The sequence below is a fragment of the Nilaparvata lugens genome, chromosome X (assembly GCF_014356525.2).
Source record: "Nilaparvata lugens isolate BPH chromosome X, ASM1435652v1, whole genome shotgun sequence".
In the NCBI taxonomy this organism is placed as follows: Eukaryota; Metazoa; Arthropoda; class Insecta; order Hemiptera; family Delphacidae; genus Nilaparvata; species Nilaparvata lugens.
Genome location: NC_052518.1, coordinates 91,747,038 through 91,774,868, shown reverse-complemented (window position 1 = coordinate 91,774,868; position 27,831 = coordinate 91,747,038). Strand labels below are relative to the sequence as shown.

The window sequence follows — 27,831 nt, the reverse complement described above, 5'->3', positions numbered from 1 at the left end:
AAAATTATGAGTTTATTACAGAACAATCGATTTTTCTTATCCTTGAATTTTAATTTTCACCATATATTATGATAATGTAAATACTAACAAATACGATGATTATTTTTCAATAAATGAATTTTATATACAAACTCAATACATTTTTGGTTTTATTCAATATTAAGTTCACAAAAATGAATCAAAATAAATTTATTTCATTTATTACACTCTTGTATCTGTAAACAGTTTTTTCAAAAATGTCATTTTAGTACCTAATAATATTAAAAATTTCAACAATCAGATCATTTTAGTCATGGATATTTGATGCAGATTTAACAAAGTTGTTTTTAAGAAATCATGAGAGCTTTTAATAAAGGCTATCTACTTACTACAAACGTGAATATTTTACATCAAAGCCAGATAGTTTATCTGTTATAAATACTTATTATATATATACACACACAAATGATTATGTCACAAGTACACAGCACTCGCGTTCACATTTTTTAATACCTACATTGAATTCATGAAACACTTCAATAATAATAATACGATGATAATACACATTTAAGAAGCTAAAACAGTTGTACAGTAGTAGTTTCATGTAACTATTTGTTCCAGATAGGATTGGATTCAGTGAAACAATGATTTTTAACTTGTTCATATTGTGCTTCACGAATGCTTGAAGGAGGATGTGACTGGAGAAGTATACCGTATTGAGAAAAAATAAAGAGATTCATTAAAGCAACATTTCTTTCGAAACATACATCAAATTATCTATTAGGTACCGTTAGCATGAGGATCCATTGAGAATAATTCAGATATGATGTGATTATATTATTCATTCATACACTAATGTTATTGATATATCCAATTAGAGCCGAGCATATTAATCGCTATCTGACAATAATGGAGAATCGACACAGGAGATCTTCATTGCAAAAGAGTTGAATTTTCAACTGAATATTGATTGGTAAGAATGAATAGAATTAATGAGGATGATTAGGCTATTTATTAAAACTGTGAGTTGGATGAAATATATAAATTCGTTTAGACTCGTATTCAATCAAGCTATAGTATTCAATATAATTTAAAACTCAGAATATATTGTTAAATGTAAATATTCAACGATAACATTGCAATAAATTCATTATATTTTGATTTTTTGAGAGTTAACTTCGGGGAATTGTTTTATACCTTCGAATTCAACTCATTTTTGATGTTAGGAATCCCCTGAACTAAGAAGTGGTTATATTGTCTACAGTATTTAGAGGTTTTCAAACAATATCACACATTGATCCATCTTCTTTTTTTAAACTTATTGTCGAATAATGAATTTATGGCGATACAGTTAGTTGAGTATTATTAAGACTTCGTGCCAATATAAGTGTTATCATACGATATAATATATATTTGTCTGAGGAACGTTGCAACTTCTACAAAATGAATTAATATTTTCAATTTTCCATATACAACATACAATTAAAAATAAAGTTTTGATCATTAATTTGAACAGTCATTGGAGAAATTCATTTGTTAATCAATGGAATTGATATTTTTCCACATGGTAAATGAAACATTGAGCTTAAAGGAAATGGAAAGCTACAATAGCTTATGTTTAATAAAAGTCATTATTCATGATAATAGTCAGTTGGCAATCAGACAATTAGTTTTCAGTCAATTAGTAAGCCTAAATTTATATTTAAATCTCACCATATCTATTTTCATATTTTACTGTTAAATCCCTCTTCCTCTGTGCATATTGATGTATTCTCACAAAAGAAAAACTTTTTAGAATCACCAGTTTTGGCACCGAAACTGTTTTTCTGAGCTAAGAACAATTTTACTAAATACAAATTTTATTGATAATAATAATAACCTCACAATTTTTTTTCATTTCTTCATTTGAAGATGAAGTGAATTGAAAAATATTGAAGCAGATAGTAAACCATAATAATATGTTATTTCCAATGCCTGGTACAATTTTAATCTTCAATTTTAATTCATTCTCTTGAATGTTTTATTTATAACTTGTTTATTAATTTATAACAATAAAATCAAGTCAATGATATGGAGAGAATTAACAGGATTGAAGGAATTGATTTTTTTATATTCATAATAGATTCACATTTTTTGTATTTATAGACATTGATTGACATTTTTCAACATTCTAGAGAGAATAAAATTATTAATGGCACACAAGTGAGGAAAAACGTCATTTTGATCAGGCTATGATTTTCATCCTATGGCATTCAATTTTTGATTTCCAGAGAGAGCTCCTTTGTTACTACAATATAAAATATTCAGTAGGCCTAAATCATAGGTTAAAGTAATAATAGGCTATAATTTCATCACTAAAGTAGATACTTTATATTATGTAAAAATGAGTGTAGTGGAATAACTGAATTTTACTATTACCTTATATGAAAATGTATAATCTATTATTGCACGAATATTCTAATGCTGATGCATATAAAACTAGTAAATACTTTGAAAAATGGATAATGAGAACTAATAGATTGCGTCGAATTGTAATGTATACCTCCACTAGAGATTTTTGAAAATATTGAAAAACATTTTTTTTTTTAATAAATCGATCAGCACTCATTTTTGATTGATTATTGCCAAATGAACTGGCATTTAAATAGAAACGTATAAAAAATGCAACAGTGATAAATTATGATAAACCATTACATATTTTTATGACATTCAAGATAATGTTAGATATATTTCATGGAAGTGTATATCAAGTATGAAAAACTTCTTAATAAACATTTTTCTTTTGATTCTGTTGTGAATGAATTTTTTGATTGGTGTGTCCTACACATTATGAATATGGTACAACATGAAAGTGCTGTAAAGAAAGGCTACTCTTATTATTTTTTGATAATTTTCTTACAGTTTTCGTACATGATTTGTTATGTTTTGATTATATTTTAGAAGTATTGTTTAATTTAATTTAATACTGAGGGTAATGCCCACGGATAAGCTCTTCTTTCACACCAGTGGGGTGCGGGCCCGGATCGGATCGGATGAAAATGTTTTGGCTAATGAATCTTATGAGGCTATTCACACCATAGCGGGTGCGCCCGGACAAACCAAAACTTCTTCCGGGCGCGAAAATCACCCGCATGTGCCAAACTTTCAATGCGGGCCCTATGGCTATTGTTTTATACATTGACTCTTATGTACGTGTTCAGACCTGTGCGATAAGGACTGGTTTCACCCGGATATGAATCACATATTTTATACATTTTATACAACAGTGTTGAATTATTTGTGATATCATATGATTTATCCATGATATCAGTCACATTAATTCTTGCTTGAGTTTCATTTCGATAATATCATTGGAGACTGTAATTCGACAATTTACAGCTTTCCAGTACGATCTATTTGTTTGGAAAAATTTTTCAAAGAGAGTGGATATTTAATTGACCAGTTTCAATCAAATTGGTACTCTTCAATTGTTTTTTGTTTGATTTCCTCTTTGGAGGATATTGTTTGGAGTTGCAAAAAGCAAGTTCTGTAAACTACCATCACGATTCTTTCAAGCAGAAATTCATACCACCACTATAAAGAGTCATTTATAATTTGCTATACTGAGTGTACAATAATTGGTGCAGATACATTATGTTAATTTTGCACTTGATCAAAAATATTGTCAAACAATGGAGAGTCAGTATTACTGTACTGATTATTCTGTGAACTTCATCACAGTTTAGTAATTTCCATTTAGTTAGCGCCATTGAGAATTGTGAATACATTTTTTTGCAATATTGATTGCAGTACGTCAAGATTATTTTTATTATAATTACGGACAGAAGTCCATCCAACATGATTTTTAAATAAGCAATGTTAACTTTTATGGATTAATTATTTCCAGCCACTTGCTACAGCTGTCTGAGAATGCGCATACTTGATACAGTACAATCTCATGCATTACAAGCTATTGGTAGAAATCGCTTGCAATGCAAATAGGTATTTTTTTTAAATAGCGTAATTTATTATGATCAATTTCAAAATTATGATCAATTTTGTTTTATTGACAAAATAATTTTGAATGAACTGATCAATTCAGTACCGCAGAACAACACGGGCCCTCTAGTATTATTTTTTATCAATTTTCTCAACAGCAAGTACCGGTAATCATTGTGATTTTACAAGTATAAACAACCTATATTGGATCACATTTTCTTTCATTCCTTTCACATGCAGACTTTGTGACTCCTGAACACAGACTGAAAAATTTGTAAATTTAATTTTAATTTTGGCCCGGATCCGGGCGTCTGGTGTGAAAGGGCCTTCCGGGTCCGTCCAGGTCGATTTTCCGGTCCGGGCCCGCACCGCACTGGTGATAATGAGTTAGAGAAATGAGAGATGACGATTACTTTTTAGGTAATCGGTACAGACAGCTTATCGTCGGGGTGGCCGTATCCATGTGATTGTGCTGTGGTCAAAAACTTTTGTCCCGGCTGAGATTCGAACTCGGGTTCTCTTGATTATTAGACCGATGCGTTATCACGTAATCCAACGAGCCACCCAAGAATTGTAGAAATTGAATGGGATATTTTGATTATTTAGATGATATAGGCCTAGGCTATCATGCAATTCACACAGCAAATCAATAACTTACAACCAGTCTTTTTTAATTAAATCGGCTCCCTTTTCACCTATCATAATAGTGGGAGCATTTGGGTTGCCACTGACAATAGTCGGCATTATACTAGCATCGATTACTCTAAGACTATCCACTCCGTGCACTTTTAGACTAGGATCAACTACAGCTTCGGGATCAACACCCATTTTACAAGTACTTGTAGGATGGTAAATGGTGAATGTGAAGTGTCTCAAAGCACATTCCCAGTACTCATCTGTGTCGAATGGATGTTTCTGGCAACCAGGCATTTGTACGGTAAGAGGTCGCGAATTGAACTTTTGAAATGGCTTTGTTGCTGAGACATTCAACGCTATCCGAATACCTTCGATAAGAGTGTCAATATCCTCCCGATGTGTGAAATATCTGGGCTCGATTATTGGTTTTGCGAGAGGGTTATTACTCTTCAATCGAACTCGTCCTGTGCTTTTCGGTCGCAGTAACAGAGGGAGAATGGTCCAAGTCTCAGCGTTGACAAGTGGCTTGTACATGACATTGTAGACTCTATCTCTCAAATTCAATATCCTTCTAATTTGTTCGCCACCGTCAGAGTTTACAGAACTGGGAGCGAAGTGGAACTGGATATCGGGCCAATCACTCCTTTTGTTGTTATATTTTGTGTTGACAAAAGCTAAACCTTCAACACCACCTAAAGAAGTCATGGGTCCCTGCTCATTCAAAATATACTCTAAAGCTACAGAGATAGTTTGGAATCTTGATTTTTTGAATGTGATTGGGTCATCAATAATGAAAGTCAATCCTCCCAATCCTACATGATCCTGCAAGTTGTATCCTACTTTGAGATCCTGTACCACAGGAATACCTAGCTCATCAAGATGGTCTTTAGGACCAATTCCAGAGAGCATAAGTAGTTGAGGAGAGTTAATTGCACCTGAAGACAAGATAACTTCTCTTCTTGCACGCACTGTTTGTTTTCTCCCATCCCGAATAAACTGTACACCAGTAGCCATTGGTTTATCATTATCAGTATTCAACATAACTTTAATTACTTGACTATTCATGGCAACATGTAAGTTCTTTCTCAATCGAACTGGTCGAAGGAAAGCTTTGGCTGTACTACATCTAGAACCTCGACGAATTGTCCCTTGAGCAATCATGAAGCCCGTTTGATTCTCGCCGTTGATATCTGTATTTGTGTAACCGAGTTCTTCACCAGCTTTGACGAATGCCACAGCCATTGGTGATTTCCATGGAGATTCTTGAACTGTTAGATACCCGCCTGCACTGTGATAAGGAGTATTAACTAGATAGGGGTTACGATTGTCCTCTGACTTTTTAAAATATGGCAAAACATTATCGTAGCTCCAACCAGGGTTGCCCAAAGATTCCCACTGATCATAATCGTTCTTATTTCCTCTAACATAAATCATGGCATTCAATACACTTGATCCACCCAGCACTTTTCCTCTTGGCCAGAAGCACTTATTTTCATTCATAGCCAGGCAGTAGGCCGTTTCTTCTGGTGGTGGGGATGTCTTGTATTGCCAGTCCAAGTCAGTTAGCTGCAAATACCTACAAAATATGAAATAATTAAGATTACGAATATAAACATGAAAAATGGATTTATTGATTACTGCAGACACTTGTTCAATTGGAATATTCTAAATCTGGGATTGAGAATTGATTTATTAGAGAATGAATAGACCTAGTCAACTCTCACAGTTGCCCTCAATTCTTCAATTGTCACACCTGAGATGGTGATATCATTATCATTATGAATGATAGCTACCTATTCATAAATTATTTGTAGCTCTACCGCTCATACAGCTCTAATTACATTGATTGAAATGACAACATAATACACTAGCATTGCTTCCATTCAATTATTAGTATTATCATTTTGTAAGTGGTAATAATTCCAATTCATGTTAAAATTTGCTACAATGTTCAATATTACATGAAATAATACTATAAGATGCAGCTTCAATTGCTTTAATTGAAATTTCATGTTGAAATCTCACAAGAATCATTTGAGAATTTAAGTGGATTCTATAAGGAGAGATTCAAGTAACGTTCTAGCGCGCCTACCAGATCTCTCTGATGAAACAAATTTTTAGTTCAAGAGCTTGAAAAACTATCCTTGTGGATCGACACAGAAGGATGAGGACAATAAAGACATAATTCAAACATGTAAGTCGATACTGGGGGTATATAACTCACTAACTTGAGTTAGCCAGCTAAGTTGAGATATTTGATAACTCTAATCAGCTGCTATATTTTTTGTAATGCTATACTATAGCATTGACGGAGAAAATAGCAAGAGTTAGCAAATATCTTGTCAAAATCGGACATCGTGAATACCCCTAAACATCCACGTAATCCAAATTAAGAGAGTTATCATTATTTGAATATTGATCTACGTGATTAAAATTACACCAATTCTCAGCACAATCTTAAAATACTGTACATTAACATATTATTGTAAGACTCAGTAGGAGTTCAACATAGGTTCATTTTAATTCTGGATTGAATCAACTTAATTCCCATCTAACAAGTGTTACAGTCTGTGTTTGAACTATTAGCTGATTCTTTAAAGAATTATTAGCGTTTGAAGTTGAGCAAGTGCACGGCCCTAAATCACGTGAATGAATTTATCAATCGATACAGTTGTCATAGTACAGAGCTCTATCAAATCATAGCGAAAACCCTTATCATAATAGAGATTTGAAATAAGTCCTTCGTATCGAATGGGAAAAACTAAGAAAATTGGAATTGAGTTCGAAATGCTGGAAATTTTTTGAATAACATATAAAGTTGAGTACAAACTTTCGCGACTCGAACACACGCCGCTGTGCGCTCTTCATCAACTGATTCTATTCCGCTCATTATTTCTGTATTTTAACAGATACTGTATGATACAGATATAGTAAATACGGCATCAGCTGATGAAAAGCGTATGGCGTGTATTCCTGGCGCTCAAGTCTGTTCACAGCTCAATAAGTTCTGCAACATGTTAGGGTACGAACAGTCAGGTTGATGTTTAGCTTTCAGTGTAGGTCGCGCTCGTAAAATACAGCCACATTTTAAAGCATCAGAGTGAAAGAATTATGATTGAGTCTCGATGGAGTTTAAGCACGATGACATCCAAACGTTTCTATCATTGCCAGCTGATTTAGAGGCATCGATCGAATCGAAACCGAAAGCTTAACCGCAACCCACTCGTTATGATCGCACCTTCAATTCAGCTGGAATTTCAAGATCAGGTGTATAACACTGTTGGAGGAAAAAGATGAAGTATAATTTTACCCAGCCAATGAAGGAACATCAGATATCTCGGTCTCATCTCCTCCAGCCTCTAATAGTAGAACTGTCCAATTTTTCACCTCCGATAATCGATTAGCAACTACTGCTCCGGCAGATCCGCCTCCAACGACCACGAAGTCATACTCCGGAAATACCTGCGTTTCAAAAAAATACAAATTATTGATAGTTCATATCAAAATAAATCAAATGATTAGATTTAAAAATTATCGCATTGCAACTAGAGAGCAGACTTGTGTCTTTGTCTAGATTCTTATCGAAATGCAGATGAAACAATTAAGCAACATTCCATTGATTATTCTATCCAGGTTCCGTAAGAAATGAATAGAGTTATGGAAATTTGCATGGAATTTTGAGCAAAACGTTTATAGCGGTACTGATATTGCAATCATCTATTGGATAATTCCGAATATATACTCGTGCACCTTAGTTTGAAGGAGAATACCAACCTCTGATGATAAATATGAATATTGTGATTGATTCTAGTAAGAACTCTTTAATGAGGTAATAGATGCAACAATTATATACTATTCAAGCCACTGAGCTGCAACAATGAAATACTTAAATGAAAAATGACAACAATCAAAAATTTACATGAGAATTCGAACTGTTAACGATTCATATCGATGAAAATGGATTACAATAGACTAAAATCCTCTGAGATTGCATTGGCCGCTTTCTAATGACCCATCCCATCTCGGAAGCCTGAAAGAAAGTGAACGTTGAGATTATAATAATTATGTGGTTTGATCCAGCCTTTCATTTATATTCGAAAGCTGAATGATTTTGAAGAAGTTAGTTATTGTGTCCAGTATAATAGTATTTCGGTAATTCTCCTAGTAGAAGTATGGCTAGTAGTTAAAAAACTGAATAATTGGAAAGTAAAATCCAAGCATTGCAATCCTCTTGAATTGATGACAATTTAATTGTCTGGTTACGATGAAGAGAGGTTGCGTAAGAGTAAACAAAACAACACACGCTTTTAATGTCTTTCAGATAGTTTCAATTGGAACAAGTTCATAACACTGATGAGCACATTTCTGTCTTCTAGTTTCCATACTATTTATTTCATATTTATTGCATTTTCCTGAGTTCCTTACTTGTATTGCTTCAATGGAGATGAATATTTGTGTTGATTAAAGTTTATTACCTTTCTACCAGAAACTTTCTATCAATTCAGCAGTGATGAAAGACATCAACAGAATAATTTACCCACGTTTATGCTCTCCAATATCACGGTTTATTGCATTGGAAAGGGCTTCAGCAACCTATCAATAAATTATTATCAGTAAATCAAGAACAAGAAATGTTAAAATGAATTTAATTGAATAATACCGTGCGAGTATATTATTTGGTATAAAAGCATAAGCAAAACTACGAAAACTTATTTAGTCTTACAATGATTTACCCGATAATTGTGCTGAGTTTGTTAATATGCGCCTGTTTAAAAGAAATTTAAAGATTTGGTTGAATAATTACACTTCAGATGTAACATAATGTAACTCATTATTAATGTATTGTATTGTTGTAATTCATTCTGTTCTATTTTTTGTATGTAAGTTCAGGTTGACTATATATTATAATACTCTTTAGATTTTTGAGAGCTGAGCCAACAATTAATTAATTAATATCATGATAATTTTAACTGTCAAGTAAATTCTGTAAGTAAATTTGACAGTGTAATAAACTGATAAGTGAATTTAACTTTTAAGTAAAAATAAAGTTCACTGATATATGTATAATTATATTTGAATTTACATGTTTTGTATAATAGTACCTTGTCAAGCAGCCTCTTTGAGGTTCGCTTAAGGTAGCTTATTTATTCAATAAACGTTTTTTCTATTCTATTCTATGAATGATTTGTATTGTAGACTACTCATCAATGCTCATCAAGATTGACAATTTAATCGTTCTCAGTTTTTCAGTTTTTTGAGCAAGCCATTATCTAGATACTGTACTGTACCAGAATTTATATATTGAATTAAATTTCAGAATTATAATTGAATGTCATGTTCACAAATAATTACTTGTACTATCATGATATTGCATTATGATATATATTTGTATTATGATATTGAATTTTTCATTCAAATTTTTAGATGAAAATTTTGAATGAAAACGACTTGACATTGTCAAAACAATTAATTTATAATAAAAAATTGAGATACTAGATACTAGTTTTGGTTATAATTCCATTAACAATCTCCATTGAACTGAATGCTTAGACATTGAGCAGCAGAGTATAGTATGGGTAATCAATAATCATAGACCTATGATTGGCCATTAGCTGTTGACCAATGTTGAGCAATGACCTCTAGGCTGCTAGGCTACTTGGCCGATACTAGACAAGTCCAAGTATTCCAAATATGGTCATGGGTGTGTTTAGTCTTGGCCAATGACAACAGGCAGGGATCAACAACCCCTCTCTCACCCCCAGCCCTGAAATTGGAAAACATCCAGCTGCTCCCCCCACACTTGAATTGAGAAACCCATGAAATTTCGTAAGTAGTCATTTTAAACACTGCTGAACTTTTTTCGGGACCCCCCCCAGAGATCCAATTTTTAACCCCCCCCCCCCTAGAATTTCAAAGATGCAGTCAGCGTCCAATCCCGCCCTCTATGAGCACCCCTGCAATGAAGCTCACTGGTCAAACGTATAGGGTCTTGGGGGTACTTAATCCTTTGCTGCTCACTTTCAGTCCACTGGATATTGATAATGGAGTAAAATCCGAAACTAGTATCTCGAATTGCTTCAATAGATTAGTGGTTCAAGTCGTTTCTATTCATAATGGATATCTAACACAAAATCACTTTCACAAAAATACAGAAAGTTAGTTTCTATGATTCTTTATATGAAAGTGAGTTTCACAATATGCTTGTAGATGAGGATGGAAGTTATGTTACCTGTCTGACATTGATGGGCCTTGACTCAGGGTCGACATTGTTGTATCTGAAGTAGGTGAGGGCCATAATAATGAGGGGGAACATAGACAGGGTCACCCATGTCGAGCCTCCGATGCCCCCTGCCAATGAAAGCATAGGCGGCATCACAGCATCCTGAAACAAATTCACATTCCACATTGAAAAATCACATTAGCACATTCACATTCACTATCACATTATTTATTTTTTTCTGATGGTGATGCCTGAATGAGCTTAAGGCTTGTGGGTGGAAAATTAGGTGGATGATTATGAGAGATGAATGGACCTACAGCTTTAGGTGGGTTCCGAACCAGCTGGAAGGTTTTTCAACTCATTTATCATATTCAGAGGAGTTGGCTCAAGTGGTCTCCCTTCCAAAGGAAGAAGCAGGCGCATAATTCTTCCGCTTCACATAAGACGTACTGTAATAGTGGTGGACCCGCAATACAAATCTGCCTAGGGGCACAAAAATAGTTAATCCGGTCCTGTGTATAAACGAAATGTTGAAAGGCAACAGCTGGGCATCACACTCAACAACAAAAAGGTTTACATAAACACTTACAAGCGTGTAGAATCGCTAACAAAGTCAATTGAAATTGTTCATACTTTCATGGCTCCAAGGTAAATAATTCTAAAACAAACAGTGGACATTATTGTACATTGTTCAAATACCAAGCCTTATAAGGAAGTTTGCTGTTTCCTATGTTCTTAGATTGAAGTGAGAGAAAAGAAAGCGGTTTCAGAACTGCTTACAACTTGAAGTGAATGAAAATCAATATAGTGAAAGGTAAACACCAATAGGTTTTCAAATTCAGAAGGAGTTTTATCGAAAAATCGATGCGGAATCAATATTTAGCCTTGAAATGTTCTCAATTTCTCAACATGTTTTTTGGAATAATTATTCTTTTGTATCTCTTTTTTTAAGGCCTTTTTGTGGACCAGGTTACGATGAAATGTATTTCTCCATTACAGCAGTGTAGATGAGCGTTGTGTCGTCCGCATAGGATATCACCTGAAATTCGCATATATTTAGATTCAACAAATCATTATCATAGACTAGGAATAGTGAAGGAGATAATACAATACCTTGCGGCAAGCCATATCCGGATAAATAGTTTCAAATGGTTTCATTTTCAATTGTAAGGATTTGCGATCGATCTGTCAGATAATCATTAAACAACCTCAGTGGTATACCGGGATGCCTATGCGCTGCAAGTTGTGTAAAAACTTAGCATGAGGTATGGTATCATTTATGCTTTACTTAAACCCAAGAACACTCCCAGTGCTATTTTATTATTATTAAAATTATTATTCATTATACTGGTCAGTTTTACAATCGCATCATCAGTGCTCTTGCCATACTGAAAGCCTGTTTACAACTAATAATTTTATGTTTTCTCAGGTATTTTATTAACCTACATTTGATATTTTTTCCATTATTTTCAAAAAAGCACTCGTAAAGCTGATTGGACGGTAGTTTGCAATTAACTTATTCAATGAGTTTCTATAATTTATATACTCATTTTTAAAGTGTTGTTAAAAGGCTGCTTACTTGGTTTTTTATGCATTTTGTCCCCTCACACGCAAGGAATGAACTAGCCCTGTCGTAATCCAGTTCTTTAGCGATTTGAGTTTATGAGCAATTATCTATTTAGTAGTAGCATTCTTTACATGTGAAACCAACCTATTAACAAATATCTTAGTTGAATCATTTGCTTTCTTATTAGGGTCTTCTACATCATCCCAGTTTTCTGATTTTAATGTACTTGATAAGGCATCATAATTAATTTATGGATTCCTGTACATGGTTTTTGTGATTTCCCTGCTTGTTTCACGCGTTTTCAATATTAAAACGGTAGTATAGTGGTCCGTGAATGATGTCTTTAAAATTAAGCCTCAAATATTATCTGGATCAAAAGAATAGTTTTTTCAGAAACATGTGATCAATGCAGGATTCAGATGCTAGATTCTCTCTTGTTGTTTTATTTATATAGGATTTGAAACCTTTTATAGACACAATATTTATGTATTTGTTTGTTACATTGCTATTATTATTATTTTTAATGTTTATCTTTATATCACCCACAAGGACAATATTTTCATTTTCATTAAATTCTTTAAGCATTCATTTTGCTCCTCCAAAAATATATTGATATTACCAGCAAGCGATCTGTACATTGCGATTACTGGTTTCTTTTATATTTGATTTGAGATCGTTAATATTAATTATGATATAGTTTGATTCCGCTATAGCCCAACTCACTGTGCTGACTAATAAGGAGTCCTTGACAAATATACATACACCATCACATTTGTTCAAATCACCTGGCTTACTCATTTCAGCATAACCATTCAATTTGAATTTGAAGCCACATTCATAGGTAACCCAAGTCTCCGTTAAAACAATGATATGAGAAATGAGAGTCAATACGACTATTTTGTATCACATAGGTGAATTGATCGAAATTATCTTCAATACTCCTAATATTTATTTGGAAAATATTTATTCCTGTCACCCCTGATTCTGAATTAGGATTTCAGGAATGCGAATGATATATCCTCCACCGTTTCTGTATCATAGCATTCCCTACTTAGTTGTCAAAATCATTTATCAGTACCATTTCAAGATAAAAATAAACTATGATAGTATAATATATGGAAAGTGAGATGAAAATGATAGAATAGGGTAAGTGAGATTGATTGATTTATTTATTAAATGCCAGGTCTTGAAAAACCTATTGCATTAAATGACATTACAATTATACATTGCGAAATTACAGAATAATAATAATAAATTAGAAATATAATTATAAATATACAAAAGAAGAAGAGAAGAAGAAGAAGAAGAAGAAGAAGAAGAAGAAGAAGAAGAAGAAGAAGAGAAGAAGAAGAAGAAGAAGAAGAGAGAAGAAGAAGAAGAAGAAGAAGAAGAAGAAGAAGAAGAAGAAGAAGAAGAAGAAGAAGAAGAAGAAGAAGAAGAAGAAGAAGAAGAAACACATACAATGCTTGGAATCCTATTCTATTAGCAAACGTTCCTGTAATGATCATGTTCCATGAAGTTTATAAAATGATTGAATCCCTCCCTCTATCTTACAATAGAATAACATGAACTACAGTATAGTGAAAACCGTCGAATTCAACGACTCCAGCATTCAAGGACGGGGATAGAAATAATTCCATTCCGTCATTTTCAGTCGTGAGTCTATTATCACCAGTCAAAAATTAGCGACAGAGTTGCGTAGTTGACACGAATTTCAATCTGAATGGAAACTTTGGTATGACGAAACCGAATTGCCCCAATGTCACAGTGCAAACAGTGGCTCATCATTTCAAGTAGACATAATAATTTCTCCATGAAAGGATGATGTAGAAATTAGACAGTAATCTTTTTATGCCACTCTCAGTCAATCGATTACATTCTACAGCATCAAGTCTTGATCAAAAGTGAATGGAATGAGTAAATTATTATTGAGAATGGTAACCCTCTAAGAACGCTGGGGAACGCTTAGAAAACGCTGTATATTGGGCGTAATTTTGAAGTACACTCAAGACAAAATTTCTAGACCCTAGCTGAACTTCTGTACCGAGTTTGAGAATTTTCTCTCAATACCCTAACTGAACTTCTGTACCAAGTTTGAACATGTTTTCTTTTCTGTATAGGGCTACTTGTAATATAAATATAAAATATATTATATATATATTTAAAAAAAAGGGTACTGAGATTTTTATTTCTTTATATATGAACATTTTCTCTCAATTGATTCTTGAAAAATAGGATTGATTTTCCGTTTTCTGAGAAAACGAAGAAAAAACACTAGGGAACGTAAGGAGAACGTATTGGGATTGACATATTAAATTGAGCAATATTGAACCATTAATAAATCTCTTAGGTTGACTCAAGCTGGAAAATAAAGCTTTCTTAGCTTGAGTAAGGTAAAATCAGAAAGTATAGATTGTGATTATATAGATGAATAATTAGAATAAGGCCATATTATATGGTGTTTTATATTGTTGGGTGAGATAAACCTCGCTCACCAGTTCTTAGTATATTTTTAGTGAGGCAGATACTAAAACTAACTCTGGCAACTCAAAACGTCCTATTTCCTTCTGAAGTATTTCTATTTCTCGTTCGAAAAGTACCGTCTTTTATCTGAATGAAACCTGAGTACATGCCATTATTATAGAAAGAACTTATTATTATAGAAACTCCAAATATCCCATAAAACATTCTCTTGAAAACTCCATCACATAGGAAATTGTCCTGTTAGCAAGGTTCTAGAACAACAATAGCAAGAACATAAAGAGCAATTAATATGAAGAATATCGATGAAGAACATTAAATATAATTGGGTAATAGTGTCACGTCTCAGTAATTTCATTCTTATATGCATCATGAAATTGAGAATTTCAATTACTGGTATTTTGTCGAAGTTCAAATATAGCCTATTCATTGACAGAACGTGCTTAATTCATCAATAAATGAAGAACTCTTTATTATCGTATATGATACGATTATTATTATGTATGATGAAGAAGTACAACTCTTTATTGTGAATTTACTTGCCAATCAATAATTTTTTGGATTAAAGTTTTCAATGAACAAAATCTGTAATAATTAACACCAGTGAGTGTGCCAAATAACATGATGTAAGCTGGAGTGGAGCACTCTGGTTGAATATTAATACTACAATAATTTTGTACAGTATTCATCTTTTTATTTATTTATATTACTCTAATATTGTTAAGCTGTATGATTTTCTTCTCATAATTTGTAAATATTGTGAATTGGATTGAATAAAATTTGAATTTGAATTTGTAATTTTTCATTCCAAATCTAGTTATAGATAAAATATTGTGAAATCAATCGACAACTATTTTGTTTGCTGCTACCTACAGACAGAGTTATGAACTGGATACAATACAAACTGAAGAGACCAATCAGGAGAGAGTAGATGGTGTTGAGAATATTACTCAACATTTGCTGCCGCCTACTAGCAGAATTCCTAGTTAGACTATTACCTGTCGTCCAATCAGGAGAGAGTAGGCGGAGTCTAGAGTGAATTTTTCACCCAACCGTCGCTGCCTATTGTCAGGATTCTGTATTAAAAATATAACGAGTTCGACCAATCAATGATTATTTGTACCTATTGTCAAAATTTGTATCTTTCTTTGGAAGAAGAAGAAGAAGATGAAAATAATAATGGAAAAAAGAGGGAAACATTGGAGATGAGATACAACAGCAGATGAAATAAAACTTTGGACAAGAAGAGCAAGAAAACAAATGAGAAAATCAAGAGGAGAAGGAGAAGAAAAATAGGATAAGAGCAAATCGTGAGAAGGAGAAGGTATGTGATGTTCAAGGATAACGATTTCATAAAAGTTTGTCTTGTAAAAGGTTATTTGAAGAAGAATCTACCGATTTAACAGCCCAAATAAACATAGAACTCATTTTATCAGGTGCCGCATGTCACACCTTCTACAAAAATGGTCACCGGCATACTGCAGTTACATTGAATTAATTGTTTTAAATAATTTATAATCATAAATCTTCGGTGTGTATACCTATGTATACCACGCAGAGTTGTTACCTGACTCTGACACATCTGGAGTGCCAAAATAGTAGGTTCTAAAAGTAGTGCTAAAATAGTAGGTTCTCTAGTTTTAGTTATTGTATTCATTTTATATCCCATCAAATACTCGATTGAGAAGATTAATGCATCCCAATTGAAGAACTGCATCCCAAGATACAATTCGGTATAACAATTTTGACAACATTGCAACTGATGCAATAAGTGCACACAGGAAAAAACATTAGTCAGTAATATTTTAATCATTGACAGTGAATCAATAAATATGTTAATAATTATGTATGGAGAGAAAAAAGAGCTTTTCAAACTACGATCATCTGTATTGTGTATTTGAGGGGTGCCCATAGGGTGGCGGCGATGACGCAAACGATGACGCTCTTGAAATTCGTGGTGGGGGGGGGGCTAAAAATCAAATCAATAATGTTGGTTATGGGGGGGGGGTTATAGCTGAATAATTGGGATGCTTGCTTCTATGTTGATTTGATGGGGATGTTCACCTCTGTGTATTGATTCTTAACTTTATAAAAAATCTGGTGTGGTACACTCACACAACTTTCCTTGCTCATTGAAATGTAAGCCTCATTCTTAAACGAGAATAATTTAGGGGAATAACGTCAATGACGATTAGCGGCTACACATTTAAAACTATAAGTGATCAAACTATTGTATATATTGTTTTAAAAGTACATTTTCCTTTGTGTAAATTGTGAAATTTGATTTTTTTGAAGTCGTCAAAAAAGCATTTCTAAAAGTAAAATATCTCGAATATGACTTGTGTTCTTTTGAATAAACTGCTCTACCTACCTACCTCATGCACGCGAAGTAGGTTATACATAGTCCATTTCTCAAGGATGGGGTGGACCCCCTATTAGTTTCCCAGGAAGGAGACTCATGCCAGTTGATAGAGCTGAAGGGTATAAATTTGAAAAAATCGGTCAGTCATTTTCGAGAAAATCGTGATAGAAATTTAACAATATCCATTTTTCTCAAGAATATTACGGAACTCCTGCAATTTTCCGAAAGATGAGACTTATGTCTTTTGACAGGGTTTATAAATAGCTATCCAGGGTATACATTTGAAGAAAACCGTTAGAGTAATTTTCGAGAAAATCATTAAAAACATGGTTTTTTAGACATTTTCCACCATTTTTTCCGTCATCTTGAATTTAATTTTATTGAATTTCTTGTTATCGGATCCTCATGGTATAAGGACCTTAAGTTTAAAATGTCAAGTCAATCGGTAAATTAGGAATGGAGTTATCGTGTTCACAGCCATACACACACATACACACACACACACACACACACACATACATTATACATACACACACACATACACATACACATACACAACACCCAAAAATCATGTTTTTGGACTCAGGGGACCTTGAAACGTATAGAAAACTTGAAATCAGGGTACCTTAATTTTTTCGGAAAGCAATACTTTCCTCACCTATGGATGGTACTAGGACAAGGAAAGTAAAAAGTAGGCTCACAATTATTCGATCTTTATATCAAATTATCATTAATTAGTGAATGTTCCTGAATTGTTTGATAACTTTCTTTCCTCTATTAAAACGAAGAGAAATGAGTAACTTCTCCCTCTCAGTCTAAGACATCGATTTCTTGATTGTGCACGCTTCATTGAGACGATCAATATTATGTCCTGCGTCGAGACAAACTCGTCGGGCAAGTTTTCTCTCATTTGAAAGAACTGTTACTTAACACTGTTACTGAAACCAGTTCACATGTAAATTTTCATAAGTCTCCTTGCTTGCCCACATAACTCTGAGTAATGCGTTAATTCGTGCAATGATAACATAGCAATATCGTAAAGGCTTGCATCCAAGATAACTAGTGTATTGCTATTTTTTCCAACTCGTCCATAATTGACTCAACTGTAGTTGTAACAGGTTATTCCACATTGATTCCAATCAAGAATGTTAGTTGGCCTGATGTTGAAAAATGGTGTAAATAGCTAAAATGAGTTCAATCACTGGAGCTAAAATAATGTGTTGTTAAGAGCTATATTAAGATTTACCTATAGATGCAGATCTCCATATAATACGATTTTTTACTCAGTTATGAATTTGAAAATAAAACTCTTATGGAGATCTCCTTATAATGAGATTCCGTATATCTCGAGCTCGAGCCTATGAAAAAAAGATATATATTCCATTTATCATTGCTGTCTATCCATGTTATTAATAATTCATTGAAACCATTGAAAAGACCAGTAAGTTGGAACTGGGTTAGTGATTCAAGTATTTGAAGCGTTCACTGAATATTTTGAAAATATAGTTGTCATGTACTATGATGCACATTACGCATACTATAATACCGGCATTAAACAGGAAACTGCAATAACATATATTACTCAATTCACGATAAGCGTAGTCTACCCTCTATAAAACTATACTCTGGAGCTACTGGAACTTGAAATATAAAGTTTAATTAACGTAAAAAGGATTGAAATTTTTCAGGTAATGAGTAATTTTCAATTTTAAGAACGAATTTCCCAAATTCTTAATAGAAGAAAGGAAATCAATAATTCATATAATTAGGTACTCTGGATAAAAAAAAATTAATTAATGTAACAGCTCATTCATTTGCAGCAATTGAGAAGCACAAACTTTTAGCAAATGCTTTTTGAAGAGAGTTACATTTTTCGGGTAATTGCATCTCGTTTGCGTGATTATTTATACTTGGTCGCCCACTCTTGATTCATGAACATGAAGGAAGACAATAATTGTTTAGGCCTGATTCTCAGTTGGAGATTTTGGCATTCTTTTTGGTCAAACTTGAATTGGAAATTGGAGTTTGATCTTTGAATATTTTAACTTGACCAATCAGTGAGTCATGAAGTCAGCCCAAAGCCTAATATCGATTCATGATGGCACCAAAAAGAGAAAAATTGCAGCTGTATTCATTGAAACCGTAAAAAAGACCAGTGAGTTAGAATTGGGTTGTTTGTTGCTACATATAAATGAGTAAAACGAGGTTGCCTTTAATCTGGACATGGAGAAAATGAGCTTTGTTTCGTTTGTATTTCGGAAATAATATTATTATTGAAGAATGTTTGTCAAATGTTTGTTTCTGATACTGTGTTTGGGAAACTAACCCAAAATAAGAGAGAAATTGAAGCGAGAATTTCACACACATTTGTGTGAGAAACCAATTACCGGAAGAAGCTTTTGAAGACATTAGGCCTACTACTTATAATACTTGATTATGGCGTACTATAAGCCAGACGATGATATCGCTGAAATTAATTATATGCGCGTATACTGACTGCACACTCACAATACGCGATAGAGAGTGTGAGGGAAATAGAAGATAGGATAGACTGAGACGGAAATAATGGATGGGAAGCGTGATGGGAAGTGTGAGGATCATCAGGTGAAAGTAGGAATTAAGGTTTCGTGCAAGTGGCACTGAAATTCACAGTTGGCATAGGAAAATTAGCATTACGTCATATGCGTAACTTATGTTTTTCAATGCTAGTGTCCAGTTTTTTCTGTTTAAACTCTTTAACTTCTTTTGAAGCATCTAAATTCGAAAATATCCTTTGTGAAAATAAGTTAGAACTGAGAATTCTGTGAAGTGAACAACTACAAGACTTAATTTATTTCGAACTATGTGCAACCTTATCTAAATTTGGGAGAGGAATAGCACAAGGTTTATAAGATAACCTTCTCTCTCCCTTTCATTTTTGATGACTCACTATTGTATGAATCAATAAAGAATAAAGCCCTTTAAGACTAGACTGTTGGTGAAAAAGGAACGTAATATGAAATAAAAATAAATCAATGAATGGGATAATACAATTCAAACCAATAGAATAAAAATAGTTGAATCATTTCAACCATGGAATCGAAGAAGTTCATTAATTTGTTACTTGTGAAAATGTATTGTTTTTCATTATCAAGTCAGGTGTGTGCCAGTGCTGTCTGCTGTTACGTTTGAATGGATCGCTGTTTGTGGGAGTGGCTTGTCTAGGCTGATAGCAGACGTCACCTTGATAGGTCGGTCACCTGTCAATCATATCGCCAGCTAATAACCATATATTCTCCTACTCTGTACTCCAGCTTTAGATTTCGAGATATTGACATTGTAAAAACAGGAACCAGTATCTAGTAATTATGAATTTATGGCTGTGACTATTTAAATTAGTATGGATAGGCCTTACTATTACAATATTATTTCCACAACTACATTATATGAACTGGATAGTCTTAAAATCTATAAATCTAAATCGAAAACCTAAAGCAAATCCAATTAACTAAGAAACAGTTATAACTTTTCAAGGTAAGAGAACTATTCTAAAGGACATGATCAAAAACCAATGAAGACCAATAGCTATGGAAATGTGTGAAAAACTGCGATGAAGTAAACAATGTAGCCTACTTTTTCTAAATAATCAGGAAGGAAGCATTAGAATATAGTGTTCTCTCCACCCATTCCATGATTATTTGCTCGTGGAAGATTTTGGATTATTATAATTATTTTTCGTATTATAAAAGCCTGACTAAAAATATATGTAATATATACATATATATGTATATATATATATGTTTTAGTGATTGATTATTTTTAAAATTTCATCAAGGATGTAGTTTCGGACGGTAATTCAATCAGAATTTTGCTCCAGTAACATTCAGTAAACATCGCTCATTTGAAATATTCCCAGCCCGTCTCTCACGACACGATATTAATATTCATCACATTGAAGTTTATTGGAGCTTTTGTCAAAATTTCTATTTATGAACTTGGAAACATGACAAAGTGCCATATTACCTGAAATGAATATTTTAAAAATCACTTACTGAGGAATTCAATGTTGAGCAGCATATAGCCTGGAGGAGACCCCTCAAAAATGTAAATAATAGTCATTCATATTCAGGTGTTCTGGAAATGAGTAGGTTCTCTACAGTTGGAAGTGTATGAAGATCTCTGTTACAGTATTTTGTGAGAACGTGTGAGAAGAGATAAAGATATAATGTGACAGAGTGAGAAATATCTTGAAAGAAAAAGAAGGTTAGAAGTAGTGTGAGATAAAAAGTGTGAAAGAGAGAGAGAGAGAGAGAGAGAGAGAGATCAAAGATTTTTTGAATGATGATTCTATTAAAATGATAGGTATTGATGAATCTATTCTATTTCATATCACGATCAAAATAATAGCAGTGTACCATTGGCAAGTAGATATTGTGGGAATGCTATCCTAAGTCAGGAGAAAAACTATCCAGAATTTCAAGAAAACTTGAATAAATGAGGAATTGAGTAAATAATAAACTAATTATTCATAAGCTTATAAAGGAAACAGAATGAATGGGAACGTACGTAATTATTCAAAGAGTACGATAAAGTCAGATACAAACATTTTTCCCTTTATGAATGAGTGGAAAAAGTTAACATTACGACTCAAAAATAAGCCAGACCATATCTAGATTGTACCCTAGTTTTTCAGGTGCTTATACAGTTTATTTTTCTAAATATTCAGAGCCACTAATTATATGACCAAGGATCTCATCTCATTCTCTTTAGACTGTAACAACTGAAGCTTTTAAATGCTGTTCTATGAATTATCATTATTTGTAAATTATAACAGAAGAAGAAGGATACACAACATGTACAACATGTAGATAAGATAAGATATATATCTAAATAGGATATATAGTTCATACTCCGTGATTATAGTCATGGGATTTTTCTCTTTCAAGATAGGGAAGAGGAAGAGAAATGCTTACTCTACAGCCTGACACTATGAATATTCTATGTAGTTGAAACAAAGCCTTGCATGAATATAAATTGTAACGAAAGGACCTTCTTGCATACAAAAAAGCTTATTTTTGACATTTCTATTGTTATGCTAACTGGAGATATTTCAAATTCATCATGATGATGTGATGAGTTTCCTAATCAAATAACATTTCAACCGTTCATTAATTTACTCAAGCATTAATTTTCTTATGTCCTAAAAGTAACTGAAAAATAAAATCTTAGGCTCGGTTGCACAAAAGTCGGTTAAATTTCAACCGTAATTTATTTCACGAGAGCAAGTCTTTTTCAAGAGACGGCTTCTCTGATTGGCTCTCGTGGAATTAATCACGGATAAAATTTAACCGGCTTTTGTGCAACCGGTACATAGTTTTGGAAATTTCTACTTTCTTTTTGATTCTCCCAATTGACAATGTTCGTGCTCTGATTCACATACCAACCAATCAACTGATCAACTGATATTAGAGATATTAAATTCTCAGACTCCTAATTATCTGGAAACTTTTTAAATGAACATTGTGCTCATCACATCAAATATAATAATCTATTCAAATTACGTTTCACCATCAATGTAATTTGGTTTGAATTTTATTAAAGTTCTTCTCTCATTCTTATTCATATCTTTAAAGTGTTATAATTTGTGATTTACCTTGTCCTCAAACATATTTTATTATAATATCATCTCAAGTATTTTCCTCTCAGTTATCTTCTATGACGAATGAATTTGAAGTACCATCAAAATAAAGTAGACTTGAAAATTATTATAATTCAGGAGTTATAATAACAGATGACGGACAATATTTTGAAGGACTCCATCGCAATATTATTTCCAAATCAAATTGGTTGACTGAAACCGCCTTGAAATCTGCTCACTTGTTCGGCAACATAGACTTGTACTTTCATCACAACCATGTAATTGGCTTGATCCATCTTTGCAGTTTATCATAGAATGATAATGTTTCCAAATCAACTCGTTTGCAGATTTTCATGAATGGAGAAATCTATAGTTAGACTACATACAAATCTCTAAAATTAGTGTGGAAGATGATAGACTGTTCATAAACTCCAATCATAAATGTCCAAGTAACAAGTTCAGGTGTGAATTCTTCTTTGATCTGAAATAATATTTCTTTCCCCATCCACTATTCAAAATTGTATTAAATAATACTCCTTGCCCGTTTTACTTCAATATGATAACTTGCTCGTCAGTCTCATTATGCCAATAGACGAATCACATATCCGACAAGCAAAGCATTATCATGATTTACTATCTATTATTTCACCTCCAATAAAATTGTTCATTATATTATTATTATATTAATAGTTCAAGATGAAGTCAAGAGTCTAAAGCATCATGTTTCACCTTCTCTCTCATTCGTAGAACATCCATATCGGTGTTACTCTTTTAGATATTCAAACAATGATTCATTATTTAAATAGAAGAAGGAATTGTTAAAATAGAAGAAGGAATTTTTAAAATAGTAGAAGCGATTTGGTTCCGTGGTCGCACTGATAAGCTGTCGATAAGTTGAGTTAAGCTCCATGCGCTTGCTACTCCCTCTGTAAGGGTGACCACTTGAAGGGCCAAACTCTTAATACAATTTATGCCTTTGGAAATCGCTTCTTAGTGGTTCGGAATCCATCTATAGCTGACGGTCTAATCATTTCTCATCATCATCCGTATCATTAATCAAGCACAAACCTAGTGCTCATGTGGGCATCATCCTCAGCTAAAAATCACTCAACTATTTTTATTTGTTCACCTATTCCAATTTGTGTGGTATTATTTTGTTGTTTCGTTGCTTTACTTATTGCTAAACCTACTTTTCAATCGTTTTCGCGATAAATATAATGATAACCTAAAAAGGGTGGAAAAACGTCGAATCGTATTTGATTATTCCTTTACGAATAAATAAAAGTTCAAATAATGAGTTTTATTTGTGGTATCATTCTGTTATTTCTTTGAAACTTATAAGTTTTGTAAGTTATTATTTTTCTCCCAATTACAATTTCATAATGTTTCAATTATTAGCATTATTCTGTTATATCATAATATTACATAGGCCTTATCATCGAGTAACGATACTCCGTTACTCCATTGGATATTCTATGGCCTGTTATTATACAGCGATCATAAGGAATTTGTAGGTGAGTATCCATAGTAATTTACTCATTGAATATTTACTTGGAATGATCGAACTGTTGAAATCTGTTGCTAGAGAATAAAGATACAATAAATAACAAGAATAATAATAATAATATATATTATATATTATTACAAGAAGAAAGAACTCTTTAACTTACTCTAGATGAAAGTGTGCCTACAACTTTTTCTGCTGGGGGTGATGCCCACATAAGCTAAAAGCTTGTGCGTGGGTTAAGAGGAGGATAATGATGAGGGGTGAGTGGACCTACACTACACGGTGGGTTCAAAACTACCAGGAAGGAATTTTTTATCTCATTTAAATTATTATAGGCGGATTTGGCTCCTCAGGAGGTCACCCGTTCAACGTTAGTAGTGTAGGAATCTCAACTTATCTGAGCGATAATTTATCAGCGCGACCACGGAACTAACCGCTTCTCAGGAGTTACACACTACCCTTATTAGAGTATCACCCTACTAAGCTTCCCTTATTTACAGTATATATTGCATTCATATCACAATATAGGATATGAAGAAATAAAAATAGAGTTGACCTGCTTTGACAATTATTGGAGTTCGTTCAAGGAAATATTATATTTTCGTTCCTCCTTCAGAAGAGACGAGTGCCTCATAAAGCGTGTGTAAACTAGAGATAAGAGAAGAGTGAAGGCTGGTGTAGACGTACAGACTCATCTTCCGATTCTAACGTTTCAACCAAAATCAAAGATCTATAATGTTTTCTTTTCAAGCAAGGGTTGAGATATTGACAAGGTAGATATATAGATAAGAATATCAACTGAGAAATTCATCATAATATGATGATTTATTAGATATGAAGTTATTTGATTAGATGATTCATGATATAAGCTTATTTTTAAATGGAAGCGACTTATTCCTTACCCCCCCCCCTTCTCTCAAAGGTTAACGGTTATGGTAATAAACAAAATAATAGTTGAAGTCAACACCTATTCATATCTTGGGAAGTATCAGAACTTCTTCACTGAGAGTGGTTTTATTAGAATTTGAGGGATGGACGAAAAGCTCAAATTCATCCGCGTTTTAAAAAACGTTGAGAGAACGACAATATTGGTTTATATCCAAGCTCTCTGCGTCTACAATAATCTCTACAGGAGCACCTCACATCTTTTGGATGGTTTACATTAGAAATTGAGCTATCATCGAAAATCACTACTATTCACAAGAATTGATCATGTAAGTTCCGTAGAGACTAGAAAAAGATAGAATCTGGATGTCATCAAAGAGTATAATGTATAGTAACTAGGACTTACTATAAATCATGTCTAACACTGTACCATGTGTAATCAATAGTCACAATCACAGAAACTGTAGGATTATTGCTGAATCAGTAGATTGTGAAGAAATACCATAACATATCTTCCCATACAAACAATTATAATCAGTAGATGTCCCTTTATTTTGTATGTGATGTTACTGGTTGTAGTCTGGGAGAAAACAATAATTGAAAATGGTTTGTATATTTCTGGACTTGAAATTTGATTCAAAGTGGAGCAACATAACCTTCGTTTCAGACTTACTTCTATCAAAATTCGGAAAGGGAACCGTTTTGGTTGGGAATTTCGGAAAGGAACAATTGATTCCTATTTAATCATATTTGATTTTTGTATTATGAAATGTGAAAAAGTGAATAAATTATGAGAAAAAAGAGAGTGATTTAATTTATAGACGACAATAGCCCGTAGATGGAAATGCAATGCTATAACAATTAATTGGGAGAAAATTAATATTTGTATTACCATATCGCATCCTGGTGGCAGTATACATTGAGATTGAGAAACATGGTAATAACACTCTAACCGAAACATGGTCAGAACTGACCTAAACCGAAACATCCGGTCTCACAGACCGGGTCTTGCTTAAAGTGTTATATTTGATATATTTTCTACTAAATATGAATTTAAATATTTTTCATTGATAAATTTCAATTATAGGAAAGTGTAATGTATATTTCAGTTGCAAATTAAGTGATGGAAGAATAGAACAAAATTGGAAACATTGATATGTAATAAATGTATAATGTTGGATGTAAGAAAACACACAATACAAAAATCCGTGTAAGATCAGTTACTACTCAGAACAATAATCATGGAGAAATATTTTATCAATATAGGCTTTATAGCAAAACTGATAGGTAATAATTGAAAATAATAATGTTTTTCATTGTTATCAAGAAACTTGTTTGAGCAAACGTTTTCAGCCTCCAGTTATTTTATTAGCAAGAAAAGTTCATAAATAACTATAGTGGTCGGAATCATATATTTCGTCAATTGAATTTTTATTTTGACACTTCATTGTGAAGCATCCTATTGATACAAGTTAAAAAGGCTGGGGCTTGTATGGTTGATAACTCATCCATTGTCATCAATTTTCCTAAACCAACGTTTTCTAAATTACAAAAATTAGTTTTTCAAATGAAACATGTCAATAAAATACCGAAATAATGAAGAGAAAAACAGAAAAAAATTGAATGCTCAAAATATCTGTTGGTCGAAACATCCGGTATTCTAGACCGGTAAGAAATAAAAGTTATCCGAAAGATCCGGTAGCTGAGACCGGTACGTTTCCAATAGATTGATGTTTACTTGATAACCGTGAGTTGGGGACTGACGAGCATTGTTGGAGAATGTTGAGGAATAGTGGGGGAGAAGGTATTAGAGCGGGCAGCAATTTTTGATTCACGATTTTGCCACAATAGAAAAAAAAATTTCCTCTGGTCTCACAGACCGGTCTTTCGGTTAAAGTGAATAATACTATTTATATTTTGAAGACATGGGAGATGAAGCGAGCTAAACTAATGGATAATGGCTAAACTAATATTCATATTCATAAATTATTTCAATAGATCTACTTTGATGTTTTAATTCAAAGAATTATCAGCATCCGTTTTATTTTATTGTATACTTCAATCCTTTTTTTTTTGAGTATAATATTAATTTTGTTTGTGTATAATTATCTTTTTTATAAAATTAAAATGGTAGTCTACTAATAATTTCATTTAATAAAAAATTTTGTATTATTTCAGCACAGGTTCGCGGATACTAACACTTGAAGGAGCGTCCACACTTGAAAGTTCATACATTGGGGAGAACCCCAAAGCTTTGACCGATCAATCACAACACGCCTGTGTTACAACCAATGTGGAATGTAAATTCATAAGTACATTCTATTCTCTCAGGTGAGCTACCAAAGGTGACTTCAAATTTAATAATCACTCAATCACTAAGATACAAAGACACAAGGATGAATCTCTTCTGAGCGCTAAGATGAGAAGCGAACTTCCTCTACTCACCTAAGCTTCGACGACGGCACAACCCATAGCTGTGGCTCGAATAAACACGTGGTTGAAGCACAGACAAAAACACCTTCCAAACTGTTTGGATTACGACTGGAAGTCAGTTCTGGAGACTGGTATCGGCTCTTCTTTCACTTTCACTCCATGCTTA

General features: G+C 33.2%; 1 protein-coding gene across 1 annotated transcript; it reads right to left on the bottom strand.

Moving 5' to 3' along the window:
• LOC111045251 (glucose dehydrogenase [FAD, quinone]-like) lies at positions 1-27,831 on the bottom strand. The gene is made up of 4 exons (XM_022330612.2): positions 27,678-27,831; positions 10,823-10,975; positions 7,904-8,055; positions 1-6,169 (listed from the first exon to the last, which is right to left on the bottom strand). Exons 2-4 carry the CDS (start codon positions 10,964-10,966, stop codon positions 4,612-4,614), a joined length of 1,854 nt encoding a protein of 617 aa, XP_022186304.1. The 5' UTR covers positions 10,967-10,975; positions 27,678-27,831; the 3' UTR covers positions 1-4,611.